The following is a 14,095-nucleotide window of genomic DNA, read 5'->3' as shown; positions in this document are numbered from 1 at the left end:
AGTTTGGATTTTATTTCTTGTTTTCATTTGAGCATACCTCTTTATCAATTGGACACCCAATGGCAACAGTTTTACTAGGTTATTCGGTCAATAGTATCAGGAGCATTGGTGGTGGGTGGTAGCGAAATTGACATTGGAAAGTAGATAGTCAGCTCAAAGCAATACGGACGTTTAACTGTTTAAATTTGGTCACTTTCTCAGCCTAAAAAAGTATCTGTTTTATTCCAAAGACATTACCTTTTTGATCCATGTTCCTAACCTTTGGATATTTCTTGGAAAAATTAGACTTTTAGCTCCAAGCTGTTCCCAAACTAAGTGAATGTCATATCATTCAACAAATTGCTCCAGAAACTCCGTATTTAGTCTCAGTTTGGCCACAGCGAACAGTGTATGAAAGACCAGGAAATAATGGGAAACGAAATAAAAATATGAATTCTGAAAGGTATCTTTAAGCTTAAGTATGTGACAGTCAATACATTATACGAATGAAGACAACGCATATATCAGTTACTGTGTAAATAAAAAATAGAAATAGTTTATAGGAGGGTTAAAAATTAATATTTGCTTCTCATGGAATTATATTTCGTAATTTAGTGCTCTGTCTTGCGGCTATTATTGCATGCCTATTAATTAATAATTGGATCTTTTCCATTTTATTGTAGAGTGATCCATCCATCTGAATATAGTTTTAGAATTTGAGTTTTTTTTAAATATAAAAAATGGAACGCTTAATTAAAGCTTAGGATGGTTCCCAGCTTAAAAATTCATGATCCATGTGTTTTAGTTCATGATTAGTGATCGAGAATTTTTTTATGGATCTGGGATATTAAAATCTAAATAACCAAAAATAAAACCTAAAGCTGTGGAGCTTCAATAACGCCAATGTTTAACTGCGATGAGAATTTCTTGCATAGATTTAGTATTCCGTTAGTTTATATAACCATTTTTCCTGTATTCCATTTTTCTTAGAACAGCAGGTAAGGAACCTCGATATGAGTTTTAGTTGTTTTCATAATATGGGAATGCACTAGAATTTTGCGCGGAGTGGTACAAATAGCTCAGGATTAAAACTAAAAAAAGAATACAAAAATGGCACATTGGCTTACAATTGTGTTAATAAGTTTTCAAGATAAAGTTTATGTAATTTGTTTAACCTAATATTTTTGTAGCAGCCTCAAGTGACGATGACAGAACCTTCAGGCCTTGTAATACCCTTCTATGTTGTTTATTTTATTGTGATGATACTGAAATGATAAAATAGCATACAAATAAAAGCTTTTTAATAAAAGCATTTTTGTCAGATATGGGTTTTGGCCGGGCCGTTATCGTTACACTTATGAATAAGATGAAAATAGCACATGACACCAGCTCCATTTATGCATCCTGTTTGTAATTTTTCAAGTTGAATGTTGTTCTTTAAGCATAAAGTTTATGGTTGACCAATCAGAGTAAAGACATAAGACATAATTGAACGTTGTTCTTCAAGCGTAAAATTTATGATTGACCAATCAGAGTAAAGATTTAAGGCATAATTTGTATGTAAATAATAAATATGAAAGCTTGAAACAGCAGCTCTCTTATTTGTTAGATGAGTCAGATAAGAGATACAAGGACGTAGTATTTGTAAACAATATTTTTGACCAAGTTAGTGTTGATAGAAAGCTTTACGAAATTCACGTAAAACCCAAAATGAAGAAGAAAAATTTTTTAATTCGAGCTCTGTGGGATAGGAAAATTTCAATGGTAGGAATTAAAAATACTTCTCCGAAAAATGTTTATGGGGTTCCTTATAATTTGTTATTTGATCCATTCCTTGGCATTTTGATTGTCTCCTTCCGTAGTACAAATGTTGCTTTAAAATAACGGGAAAAACATGTGGAGTTTATAAATCTGGGCTCTTGTATCGACAGATACGGTGTGGTTCGGGCAGAAAGGCTAAGACATATTTGGACTCGATTCCAAGCACGCTTCTTAAATCATGTTACTAGCATGGTGTTTATTTGCAAACTGTATTTTTTGGGAGATCCATAGTAGATTAAAGAAAAAAATTTTTTTTCTCATTTTTAGACGTTTTTTTTTATTTAGCACAAAAATGCTCAACTTTTTTACTAACTATGTTACTTGACTTTTTGCCTTCCCAATTTTCTTTTTCTCTTCAAGGTTCTCACTACAGCTATCTTCTACTTGTATCTCTGATTGAAGTCTCTGACATATATCGTTCAAAAACATAAACCATCTCATTTTAGCTATAGTTAAGCAACAGAAAACATTATTTAAATAATTTTTAGGAAGTTGCGATGTTCTAGAATCAACCAAAATCAGTGAAGCCTTAAAAACTGTGAGATTATCTATATTAAATTTAAAAATTGCTGACATCTTTGAACTTGAGGAAAGAAAATTCCTTCCATTATTAAAAGTATTCTTCATTAGTAAAGCGACAAGGAAATTGCGCTTGTATCTGATGTGGAAAGTAAATTTGGAATAACGCTAAAAAAAAATATCTTAATTTTTTGGATGGTTCCTTTGTTTACATGTTTCAGTACCCTGCTCGAATAAAAAGTAGGTAGCCTACGGGCAAAACCATCATCAAAAACAAAGCAAGCAATTTCTTCTGCGCAAAAGCACTCTGTATCTTCATTATCCGACTTACTTTTTTGAACAACAATAGTAGCCTATGATAAATATACCATAAAACAAAGGAGCTTCCAAGTAATTGTTTCGGAAGGGAAAATTTGAGTTTTTATATTTTCTTTTCTTCAATTTAACTTCAGTTCAATTTATGTTAAACCTAAAAATTTAACCTGTATTAACTAGGATGTATGATTAATGAAAAGCTACAAACGACCTGTCTCTTCTTCCATTGGCATGCTTATTTGTGAAAAACGATAAGAAAAACCAACTGCCAAACAATTCGTTCTCCAGAGAAAACTTAAAAACTAAGCCCCAGCAAAAAGGTTTAAGGCAGAGAAAACCGAGAAGAATAATGAAAATGAAAATAAAAAAAAGAAAACTGGGAAAAAAAGGAACTAAATTAATCACAGGATCACGTTGCTGCATCATTGGTAATCTTTGGTCAGTAATCAAAATAAGAAATAGATATTACAGCTGGCCGCTGGCAGTTTAGCCGTTGACGCTTTTGTCAAACCAAAATTTGTGATTAACTCACTTGAACCCACCAAGCTCAAGCTAATAGTTCAATCTGCCTTTCTGAATCAAAATTTGTTCTCAGGATATTTAAAAGCTCCCGGTTAAAAAAAGAAAGAAAACATATTAATTCTTTTTTCGACATCTAGGAATCGTTAGATCAGACAAAAAGAGTAACAAAACAAAAAATACAATTTTCAGCTTTTTCACTCCTCTTTATATTTCTTATGTCGCATAAAAGATTTTTTCTGTTACCACAGGTGGACTTTTGTGTGGTGGACAATTCAAAAATCTATGGCTGCGACTTTTGAAACTTCGCAATAAATGTCTTGAATCTGTGACGTTGTTTCCGACTTGTGAAACTGTTGTATTGATCCACAGGGGAAGTCTTTCGTTTTGCAGATTTTTCAGAGGCTAGAGAAATGCTTGGAGCGAAGATATAAATAAGCATTCAGGTTTATTTCTGGATTGTGTCGGTATTGATTGACACTTGGAAAGCATAATCCTCTTAGGGTAAACTTTTTTTTTACGAGGCAGTTAGAGCTTCAGATGGATGATGGATGATAGTTTGCTCCTGCAATGAATTAGAGTTAAATCCAGCCTACACAACACTTAAGCTAGTAAAGCTCGAACCGTAAAGCACTAAAATCGAGTAACACTTGACCAGGCTAAACTAAGCTAGCATATCAAAACTAGCGAGACTCAGCCCGCGCAAAAGCTAGCCCGAGAAAGATTAGGCCGCCAGACTACTCGTCATCATGCAGGATTGAAATCTACAAGGGATCAGTTAACTTTTACGTTGGATGAATAATGCGAAGGCTAAATTTTGCCTGCCTTGAGTTTTACCCAGATGAGTTACGAATATGTGGGCAAAATGTTGCCGCTACCATGAATTTTTAATAGGTTGAACTTTCCAAAGGTTAGTTTTTATATGATTCATGTTAATATCTTTCATATTGACTTTATCTAGATTAATTTAAAAAAAAAGAACTTTTCGAAAAAGAAGTTTTTAAAAAAAAGTAAAGGCCATATTAAACTTAGATCAAAAGAAATAAAAACCTACAATAACTCAAAATCAAAACGACCAGAAATTACTATTAGAGAATAAATGAAACCAAAAACGAACAGAAATTAAATAAACAATCACAGCAGAAACATACAACAGGTACTAATATAAATGAAGAAATAAATCTTAAAAAGAGTAAAGCCTAAGTTAAAATAAGTTAACAGTTTTGGCAAGAAGTGATAAAATTAAACTGAATATTTTGTATATAATGATGTTAATTGCTGAAAGCTCACCAGCTCAAAATTTTATTTCATTCAGGGCCGAATTTAAAGCTTTGACGCTTTTAGGCCCAAGCGTTTTTGCCGCTCCATTTTTGCAAGATTTTCGGAGAAATTCCCAAAACTTAGGGAATAGTGAAAGCCGCATGGCCTAGTGGGCCTATTGGTAAATCTTGATACTTGTAATTTTATTTTATTTGGTGAAGCGACAAATGCGCAGTAGGTCTTATGCTTTTACAGTCAAGGAAATGGGCAGTAACCGTACTCTTTGTTGTAGTGAAGAATATAGGTGTCTAAACAGTTTTGTAAAGAGCTAATGAAAATGATTTTTGTAATGGAATATCGTTAAAAAGGTTTTTTGGTTGGGGGGAGGCATGGAGGGAGGGCAATGAGTCAGCTTTCATGATTTTCGGAATAAAATATCGTTAATAAGATTTTTAGGGAAGGCAGAGGTCAGGCCATGAAGGGAGAGCCAGGGGTCAATTCCCATGATCTATCTATCTAATAAGTGGGTATATCAACTCCGAATTGTTCGATAGTTCCGACCATTTCTTAGCAGTTAGAGTTGGTGAGACTGTTATAATAAATGTGAAAAATGAGAAAATTGAGGTATTTTTAACTGAAGAACAGGTGACCAGATCTTAATAAAATTTGATATTTAGAAGGAACTCATGCCTCAGGGCTCTTATTTCAAATCCCGACAAGATCTGTTGACATTGGGGGGAGTCGGTGGGGGAAACCGGGAATCTTGGAAAGCCCTTAGAGTGGAGAAATCGGGATAAAACTTGGTGGGTAGAATAAGCAAATGTCGTAGATACGTGATTGAGGTAACCGTACTAGATCCGTTCTCTTTGGGGGAGTTAGGGGGTGGGGTTCAGTGCTTTGGTGAGTTTGGTTCTTCTGGACTTGCTAGGACGATAAAAATCGGTAGGCGTGTCAGGGAGCTGCACAAAATTGACTTGATAAAGTCGTTTCCCCGATTCGACCATCTAGGGAGTTGAAGGGAGAGGAAAAATTGGAAAAAATGAACATTTTTCCAAATTAACACCCCCAAGCTCCCCCAAAGAGAACGGGTCCAGTCCAATTATGTCAATCACGTATCTATAAATTGTGCTTATTCTTCCTATCAAGTTTCATACCGATCTCTCCACTCAAAGCTTTATCCAAGATTTCCGGTTTCCAATATTTCTGTATCCCCCCTCCAACCCCGTATGTCCCCAGATCGGATTTGAATTGAAAATGGAGAATCTGAGACATAAGAATCTTCTATATATCAAGTTTTCTTAAGATCTGATCACCCATTCGTAAGAAAAGGATACCTCAATTTTAAAGTTTTTCAAGAATCCCGGTTCCCCCCTCCAACCCCCCTAACTTGACCGAATCCGGTCGGGATTTAAAATTAGAGTTCTAAAGCACAAGATCCTTCTAAATGTCAAGTTTCATTAAGATCACCCGTTCGTAAGTAACAATTACTTCATTTTTTCTAATATTTCCGTATTACTCCCCCCCCCCCCAACTCCACAAAAGACAGTGGATCTGGTCCGGTTATGTCAGTCACGTATCTTGGACTTGTGCTTATTCTTCCCGCCAAGTTTCATCCTTATCTCTCCACTTTAAGTGTTTTCCAAGATTTCCACCCCCCCCCCAATGACACTGGATCCGGTCGGGATTTGAAATAAGAGCTCTGAGTTACGAGGCTCTTCTAAATATGAAATTTCGTTAAGATCCGATCAATCCTTCGTAAGTTAAAAATACCTCATTTTTTCTAATTTTTCAGAATTAACCCCCCTCCCCCAACTCCCTCAAAGAGAGCGGATTCATTCTGGTTATGTCAATAAATTATCTAGGACTTGTGCTTATTTTTCCCACAAAGTTTCATCCTGATCCCTCCACTCTAAGCGTTTTCCAAGATTTTAGGTTCTCCCCCAACTCACCCCAATGTCAGCGGATCTGGTCAGGATTTAAATTAGGAGTTCTGAGACAAAATATCCTTCTAAACATCAAATTTCATTATGATCCGATCACTCATTCGTAATTTAAAAATACCTCATTTTTTCTAATTTTTCAGAATTACCCCCCCCCCCCCCAACTCCCCCAAAGAGAGCGGATCCCTTCCGGTTATGTCAATCACGTATCGAAGACTTGTACTTATTTTCCCCCAAGCTTCATCTCGATCACTCCACTCTAAGTGTGTTCAAAGATTTTAGGCTCCCGCTCAACTCCCCCCAATGTCATCGGATTCGGTCGGGATTTAAATTGAGAGCTCTAAAGCACAAGATCCTTCTAAATTTTAATTTTCATTAATATCACCGGTTCGTAAGTTACAAATACCTCATTTTTCTAATATTTCCGTATTACTCCCCCCCCCCAACTCCACAAAAGACAGTGGATCTGGTCCGGTTATGTCAGTCACGTATCTTGGACTTGTGCTTATTCTTCCCGCCAAGTTTCATCCTTATCTCTCCACTTTAAGTGTTTTCCAAGATTTCCACCCCCCCCCCAATGACACTGGATCCGGTCGGGATTTGAAATAAGAGCTCTGAGTTACGAGGCTCTTCTAAATATGAAATTTCGTTAAGATCCGATCAATCCTTCGTAAGTTAAAAATACCTCATTTTTTCTAATTTTTCAGAATTAACCCCCCTCCCCCAACTCCCTCAAAGAGAGCGGATTCATTCTGGTTATGTCAATAAATTATCTAGGACTTGTGCTTATTTTTCCCACAAAGTTTCATCCTGATCCCTCCACTCTAAGCGTTTTCCAAGATTTTAGGTTCTCCCCCAACTCACCCCAATGTCAGCGGATCTGGTCAGGATTTAAATTAGGAGTTCTGAGACAAAATATCCTTCTAAACATCAAATTTCATTATGATCCGATCACTCATTCGTAATTTAAAAATACCTCATTTTTTCTAATTTTTCAGAATTACCCCCCCCCCAACTCCCCCAAAGAGAGCGGATCCCTTCCGGTTATGTCAATCACGTATCGAAGACTTGTACTTATTTTCCCCCAAGCTTCATCTCGATCACTCCACTCTAAGTGTGTTCAAAGATTTTAGGCTCCCGCTCAACTCCCCCCAATGTCATCGGATTCGGTCGGGATTTAAATTGAGAGCTCTAAAGCACAAGATCCTTCTAAATTTTAATTTTCATTAATATCACCGGTTCGTAAGTTACAAATACCTCATTTTTCTAATATTTCCGTATTACTCCGCCCCCCAACTCCACCAAAGAGAGCGGATCTGGTCCGGTTATGTCAGTCACGTATCTTGGATTTGCGCTTATTCTTTCCGCCAATTTTCATCCTTATCACTCCACTTTAAGCGCTTTTCAAGATTCCCCTCCCCCAATGACACTGGATTAAATTTCATTAAGATTCGATCACTTCTTCTTAAGTTAAAAGTACCTCATTTTTTCTAATTTCTCAGAAATACCCCCCAGCTCCTCCAAAGAGAGCAGATCCGTTCCGGTTATGTCAATTACTTAACTAGGACTTGTGCTTATTTTCCCCACCAAGTTTCATCCCAATCCCTCCATTCTAAGCGTTTTCCAAGATTTTAGGTCCCCTCAACTCCCCCCAAGGTCACCGGATCCGGTCGGGATTTAGAATAAGAGCTCGAAGACACAATATCCTTCCTAACATCAAATTTTATTAAGATCCGATCACTCCTTCGTAAGTTAAAGATACCTCATTTTTTCTAATTTTTCAGAATTAACTCCCCCCCCTCCCTCCAACTCCCCCAAAGAAAGCGGACCCTTCCGGTTATGTCAATCACGTATCGAAGACTTGTACATATTTTCCCCCCAAGCTTCATCCCGATCACTCCACTTTATGTGTTTTCTAAGATTTTAGGCTCCCCCTCAACTCCCTCCAATGTCATCGGATCCGAACGGGATTTAAAGTGAGAGCTCTAAAGCACAAGATCCTTCTAAATGTCAAATTTCATTAAGATCACCCTTTCGTAAGTTACAAATACCTCATTTTTCTAATATTTCCGTATTACTCCGCCCCCCAAATCCACCAAAGAGAGCGGATCTGATCCGGTTATGTCAGTCACGTCGTCAATCACCGGTTATGTCAGAGACACAATATCCTTTCTAACATCAAATTTTATTAAGATCCGATCACTCCTTCCTAAGTTAAAAATACCTCATTTTTTCTAATTTTTCGGAATTCACCCCCCCAACTCCCCAAAGAGAGTGGATATGTTCCGGTCATGTCAATCACGTATCGAGGAATTGTACCTATTTTTCCCACCAAGATTCACCCCGATCCCTCCACTCTAAGCGTTTTCCAAGATTTTAGGTCCCCCCCCCAGCTCCCCAATGTCACCGGATCCAATCGGAATTTAAAATAAGAGCTCTGAGACACGATATCCTTCCAAACATCAAATTTCATTAAGGTCCGATCACCCGTTCGTAAGTTCGAAAAACCTTATTTTTTCTAATTTTTCCGATTTAACCGTCCCCACACTCCCCCTCAGATGGTTGAATCGGGGAAACGACAACTTCTAATTTAATCTGTTCTGGTTCTTGATACGCCTGCCAAATTGCATCGTCCTAGTTTACCTGGAACTGCCTAAAGTAGGAAATCGGGATAGACAGACCGACCGACAGAATTTGCGACCGCTATATGTCACTTGGTAGATACCAAGTGCCATAAAAACCAAATATTTCCATGCTTGTCGTGGAACGTCTTCAAAACATTTTCTAGCTGGCAAAGCAACAAGGCAGGACCCCCACATTTCAAGTGCTGCTCAGATATTCCACAGCAACCAGGCATGCGGTTGGTTTTCAGTCTCTTTATAGAAAATGTTGGAATCTTGTAGCGGATCAAGGGGCTGTTTTACAATTCTCTACCTCTTGTAAAAACAGTTGTATTTCCACTCTTAGAAATTAGAGGTTTCCCCATTAATTGATTTTCTTATCCAATTTTAAGGAAAAAAAAAATTAGTCTGGTTTACTCATTCAGAAAGTCTCAATGAAGCCATACTAATTTATTCATCAAAGAATCTGCTCGCATCTGTTTTTAATACGCATTTTACTGCTATAGGAAAATATTATTGGCTTTCAAAAAGGTTTTTTTGTCATTTTACATCAGCACCATCCAGGTTCATACCAACGAACTGGTCAAACGAAAGCGTTAGCTACACCCCCTCCCCTAGATATTTCTCTAGATCCGCCCCTGACAAAAACTTTGGAAAAAAGCCATTTCTTCAAGGACTTCCATGAAGATATCATCCTCTAATGGTGAAAGGGGGTGCCCATTGGGAGCCCATATTTCTGTTTATAAAAATACCTCGATAATGGACATAAAAAGAAGTTCTGTTGCAAAGGGCCGCAAGTGAAAGAAGTGTTTGATTCGAAAGTGTAGATTTTTCTGAATTGTATGGGTTATATTAGAACTGAGTTTGTGCTCCAAAATAATTTCGGCCTTTTAGGGATGACGATTAGTATACATTGAATCCGCGTCAAAACTACCTACCCAATTTTTGTATTTGGTTTAATCGAAACTTGCTTTACCTTGGAAATGAAATCTGCGGAATTTTTAATTTTGGATTTTTGAGCCTGAATTGGTAGGCAAAATACAACTGGGTGAGATACTAATTTTTTTAATTATGGATCACGAACAGAAGGCGAATCCAATAAGGTTTCAACAAATTGTGCTCTGACTTAGCAATCTCTCCAACCTTCGCACGAAAGTCATAAAATACCCCTTCTGTGTTCTCGATAATTTCACTATAAGATATTTTTGAGGGGGCTATGGAAAATCTTAATCCTTTCCACAGAACCTGATTTAAGCTGAAATTTATCACAGTAGGACCAGGAAATTCTTTTGGGACAAAAAGTGAATTATTAGTGGATTTTTCCAATCTTGAATAGTAGAATTTCTCAGAAAGCCTTTGTCTAGAAATGCTAAAATTATGCTGAAAAGAACTTTCAGTAATACCCATTAGTTTGATGAAAATCAACACAAGAAAGCATGCAAAACATTAATCGCTCTAGGCTGAAAATGTCCTGATGTAACCGGTAGCACTTGCTTCTGCAATCGCTAATAACACGATTTAAAATGCCAGACCCTATACGTTCAGTAAATTGCCATTCGCTAATTGTGTTTAAGTGAAGTGAAGGTCACCTTGACTTGGGTAAAATACGGTTCTTTTTACAATTATGGAGAAAACACTGTTGATTAATCAAATTAGCTAAATTTTTTTACAAGAGTTATGAATATAGTAACTGCACTGGTAGAATGCTCCCAATTAGTATGACGAACATAATACCTTAAACCACATTAGCCTGCTATACTGTACTAAAAGGAAACGATCACAAATGGGGTTTTTAAGGCCAAACGAGAATACTGAATAAATAACCAAAGCGAATGTTACGATAGGACAACCACCTCGCTTCTTCAGCTCGAAACGAAAAAATATGTCCAAGGAAAGTGCTGAAGAAACAACCAACAAAACAAACGTGGGAAGTCAATTTAAAAAAAAAAACAATGAAAAAAACAAAAAATTGAAGTATGAAGAAAATTCAATAAAAGCCAAAAATTATATGAATAAAACCAAACACCTAAGAACCATAAAGCAAGTCATTCGCCAATATCCACAATTTGCACGAAATTGAAAAAATTATGAACTGCCATCGACGGATACTAACGAACAACTGAAAAATAAAGAATAGAGGCGGTTGTCCTTTCGAAATATTCGCTTTGATTGTTTAATCAGTATTCTAGTTTGGCCTTAAAAGCCCATTTTGATCGTTTCCTTTTTTTACAATCCACTGTTACGTAACACACAGGTGTACTATTACATACAGGTGTACTATAGTATTACACAAGACCCAGATGTTCGTAATAACGTCTTGAGAGATTAGTAGCTCCAATACTACACCCCCTATCCTTCTCTTTAAAAGTGAGAGCTCTCACTACTATTAAGACAAAAATTTCAGGGAATATTAGCAGGAAAGTTGAGCTAAAGTCAAACACACCATGTGCAAACAGTTTGTTCAAAGGGCGCAATAGCATTATCTTAGGAAAAGCTTAGAGTGTAAATTTGGAACTCTTAGGCATGATGAAAGAAGACGACGAACCGATCAACAGACAATATTGACATACTATTGCTGCTACTGCTACTATTGTTACTACTATTACTACTACTTCTACTACTACCACTATTACTACTATTGCCACTACTACTACTACTATGACTACTAATACTACGACTGCTACTACCACCACTACTACCTCTGCTACTACTGCTACTGCTGTCGCTATTAGTTCTACAGCTACTACTATTGTTACTATTACTACTGTGGCTGTATCGGCATACTATTGCTGCTACTGCTATTATTGTTACTACTATTACTACTACTTCTACTAATACCACTACTACTACTATTCCTGCTACTACTACTACGACAACTACTACTACGACTACTATTGCTACCAATATTACCTCTGCCACTACTACTACTGCTATCGCTACTAGCTCTACAACTATTACTACTGTTACTACTACTATCTCTACTAAAGTCAAGGCTTTTAAGCCAAAACTTTTTTTCCAGACAACTATTTCAATGGATTGGCGTAAATCACTCTTCAAATTACCCGCTTCCCATGTAATTCAAAAAAGTTATAGCAAATTCTAGTACGTAATCTCCTCGGTCATGGACTAATCCACAACCTTGCAGATAATTTGAATATAATAAAAGCGAACGTAAGCAAGGGGTCTCACAGTGGAGTTCCCTTGTTCAATGTAAGACACTGGAGCCCAATTCGAAAACAAACTTTCTGTGAGTGATAAATGGTTTAATCAAATGAAAATAAAAATCTCAATTTTTAGGTTAATGACTGCTGTCTGTAATGCATCCATTAAGAATTGGAAGCATTAGCTCAACAACAGAATTGAATCCATGGCGAGTATTGTTTCCTTTCAACGTCTTGCTTGTTGGACTAACAACAGGTACTTCATTTCAGTTTCAGCTTAAACATTTGTTTTCCTTGGACTAAAAATGAATTCATATAATGAATGTTTGTTAGTATACGACGATCTAACCCTCTTTAAATGACATTTATGTGCTCTGAGTGTTATTACAATTCAAAACAGTGCCGAAAGTTTTCCCGGAACCTTGCTTATACAGGTTTGATTTGGCAAAATTTACATTTTCTTATGTATTAACAAGTAAAAATTGAGGGAGAACAAAACAAAATAGTTCCTTATTTCAGGTTATAATAAATACATTGCCATGACAAGTTCTTTTTTTCTTTAAAGGATAGTGATATTATTTGATATTGCAATCTTCCTGGCTTTTCTTCCTGTTGCAATTCATAGCAAATATTAGTATTGTACCCCTACAACGGTTTGAAGTTTTAGGATGAATAGCTGCAACTCTGAAAGCATTAGCAAAACCCACTGTGAACTCCAATTCCCCTGATGCAGCCGAATTCCGATTACAGATGGCTTCTAAATGTATACCACGATAAAGAGTAAATATACTTTTGCTCCTTTGACATTTTAATAGGGGGGGGGGAGGATCTAAACTTATCGATTTCTAACTCAGCTTAAGATTCAGATTAATTAGTACTATTATAAGCTTTTATCAGACAGTCCGTGGTAACAAACTGTAGTAAGGAGCGACCCAACTCAATAGTAACCGAAACTCTTAAAAGACGGAATTTTGATACCAATTGTTACATCAAAAGAATCACGTTTAAATGCTGATTTTATAAATATATAAGTTTCATCAAGTTTAGTGTTACCCATAAAAAGTCACAAGCTTGATAAAATTCACTTTATTTTAGAAAATAGGGGGAAACACCCCCTAAAAGTCAAAGAATCTTAAAGAAAATCACACCATCAGATTTAGCGTATCAGAAAACACTACTGTAGTTTCAAGCTCCTATCTATAAAAATGTGGAATTTTATATTTTTTGTTAGAAGACAGATCACAGATTTGTGTTTATTTGTTTGTTTGTTTTGTTTTTTGTTTTTTTTTTCCGGGGTGATCATATCGACCCAGTGGTCCTAGAATGTTACGAGAGGGCTCGTTCTAACAGAACTTGAAATTTCTAGTTCCCTTTTTAAGTGACCGAAAAATTGGAGGGTACCTAGGCCCCCTCCCACGCTCATTTTTCCCGAAGTCACTGGATCAAAATTTTGAGATAGCCATTCTGTTAAACATAGTCAAAAAACCTAATAACTATGTGTTTGGGGACGACTTAATCCCCCACAGGGGCTGCAAGTTACAAACTTTGACCATTGTTTGCATATAGTAATGGCTCTGAAAAGGGACGTTTTCAGGGGGACTTTTTTGCGTTGGGGTGGGGGTTGATCAGGGGGGTTACGTGCGAGGATCTTTCTATGGAGGAATTTATCATGAGGGAAGAGAATTTCCATGAAGGGGAGCAGGATTTTCTTGCATTATTTAAAAAAAAATGAAAAAATACACAAAAAAAGTTCTTTCAACTGGAAGTAAGGAGTAGCATTAAAACTTAAAACGAACAGAAAATATTAAGTATATAAGGGGGTTTGTCATCTCCGAAATACCTTGCTCTTTACGCTAAAGTATTTTTAGTAATTCAAACTATTTATTCTACGCCCTTTGTGATTCAGGGCTTATTCTTAAAGAATTGGGGCAAAATTCAAGGTTTAGTGTTAAGAGCGAGG

The 14,095-nt window shown here is 36.6% G+C and overlaps 1 protein-coding gene across 2 annotated transcripts in view; it reads left to right on the top strand.

The window, feature by feature from the left end:
- Positions 1–337: 337 nt before the first annotated feature.
- The window catches only part of LOC136039440 (cubilin-like), a 90,677-nt gene continuing 76,919 nt past the window's right edge, over positions 338–14,095 (top strand). Inside the window, exons 1-2 of one of the 2 annotated variants that reach the window (XM_065723195.1) lie at positions 338–442; positions 12,272–12,391. In XM_065723195.1, coding sequence (XP_065579267.1) covers positions 12,292–12,391 — 100 coding nt within the window. In that variant the 5' untranslated portion in view covers positions 338–442; positions 12,272–12,291. Of the gene's footprint in view, positions 459–12,271; positions 12,392–14,095 lie in introns of both variants that reach the window. The other variant, XM_065723203.1, reaches the window with a different exon arrangement.

This window comes from Artemia franciscana, chromosome 2 (assembly GCF_032884065.1).
Source record: "Artemia franciscana chromosome 2, ASM3288406v1, whole genome shotgun sequence".
In the NCBI taxonomy this organism is placed as follows: domain Eukaryota; kingdom Metazoa; phylum Arthropoda; class Branchiopoda; order Anostraca; family Artemiidae; genus Artemia; species Artemia franciscana.
This window is presented reverse-complemented; position numbering and strand designations above follow the sequence as displayed.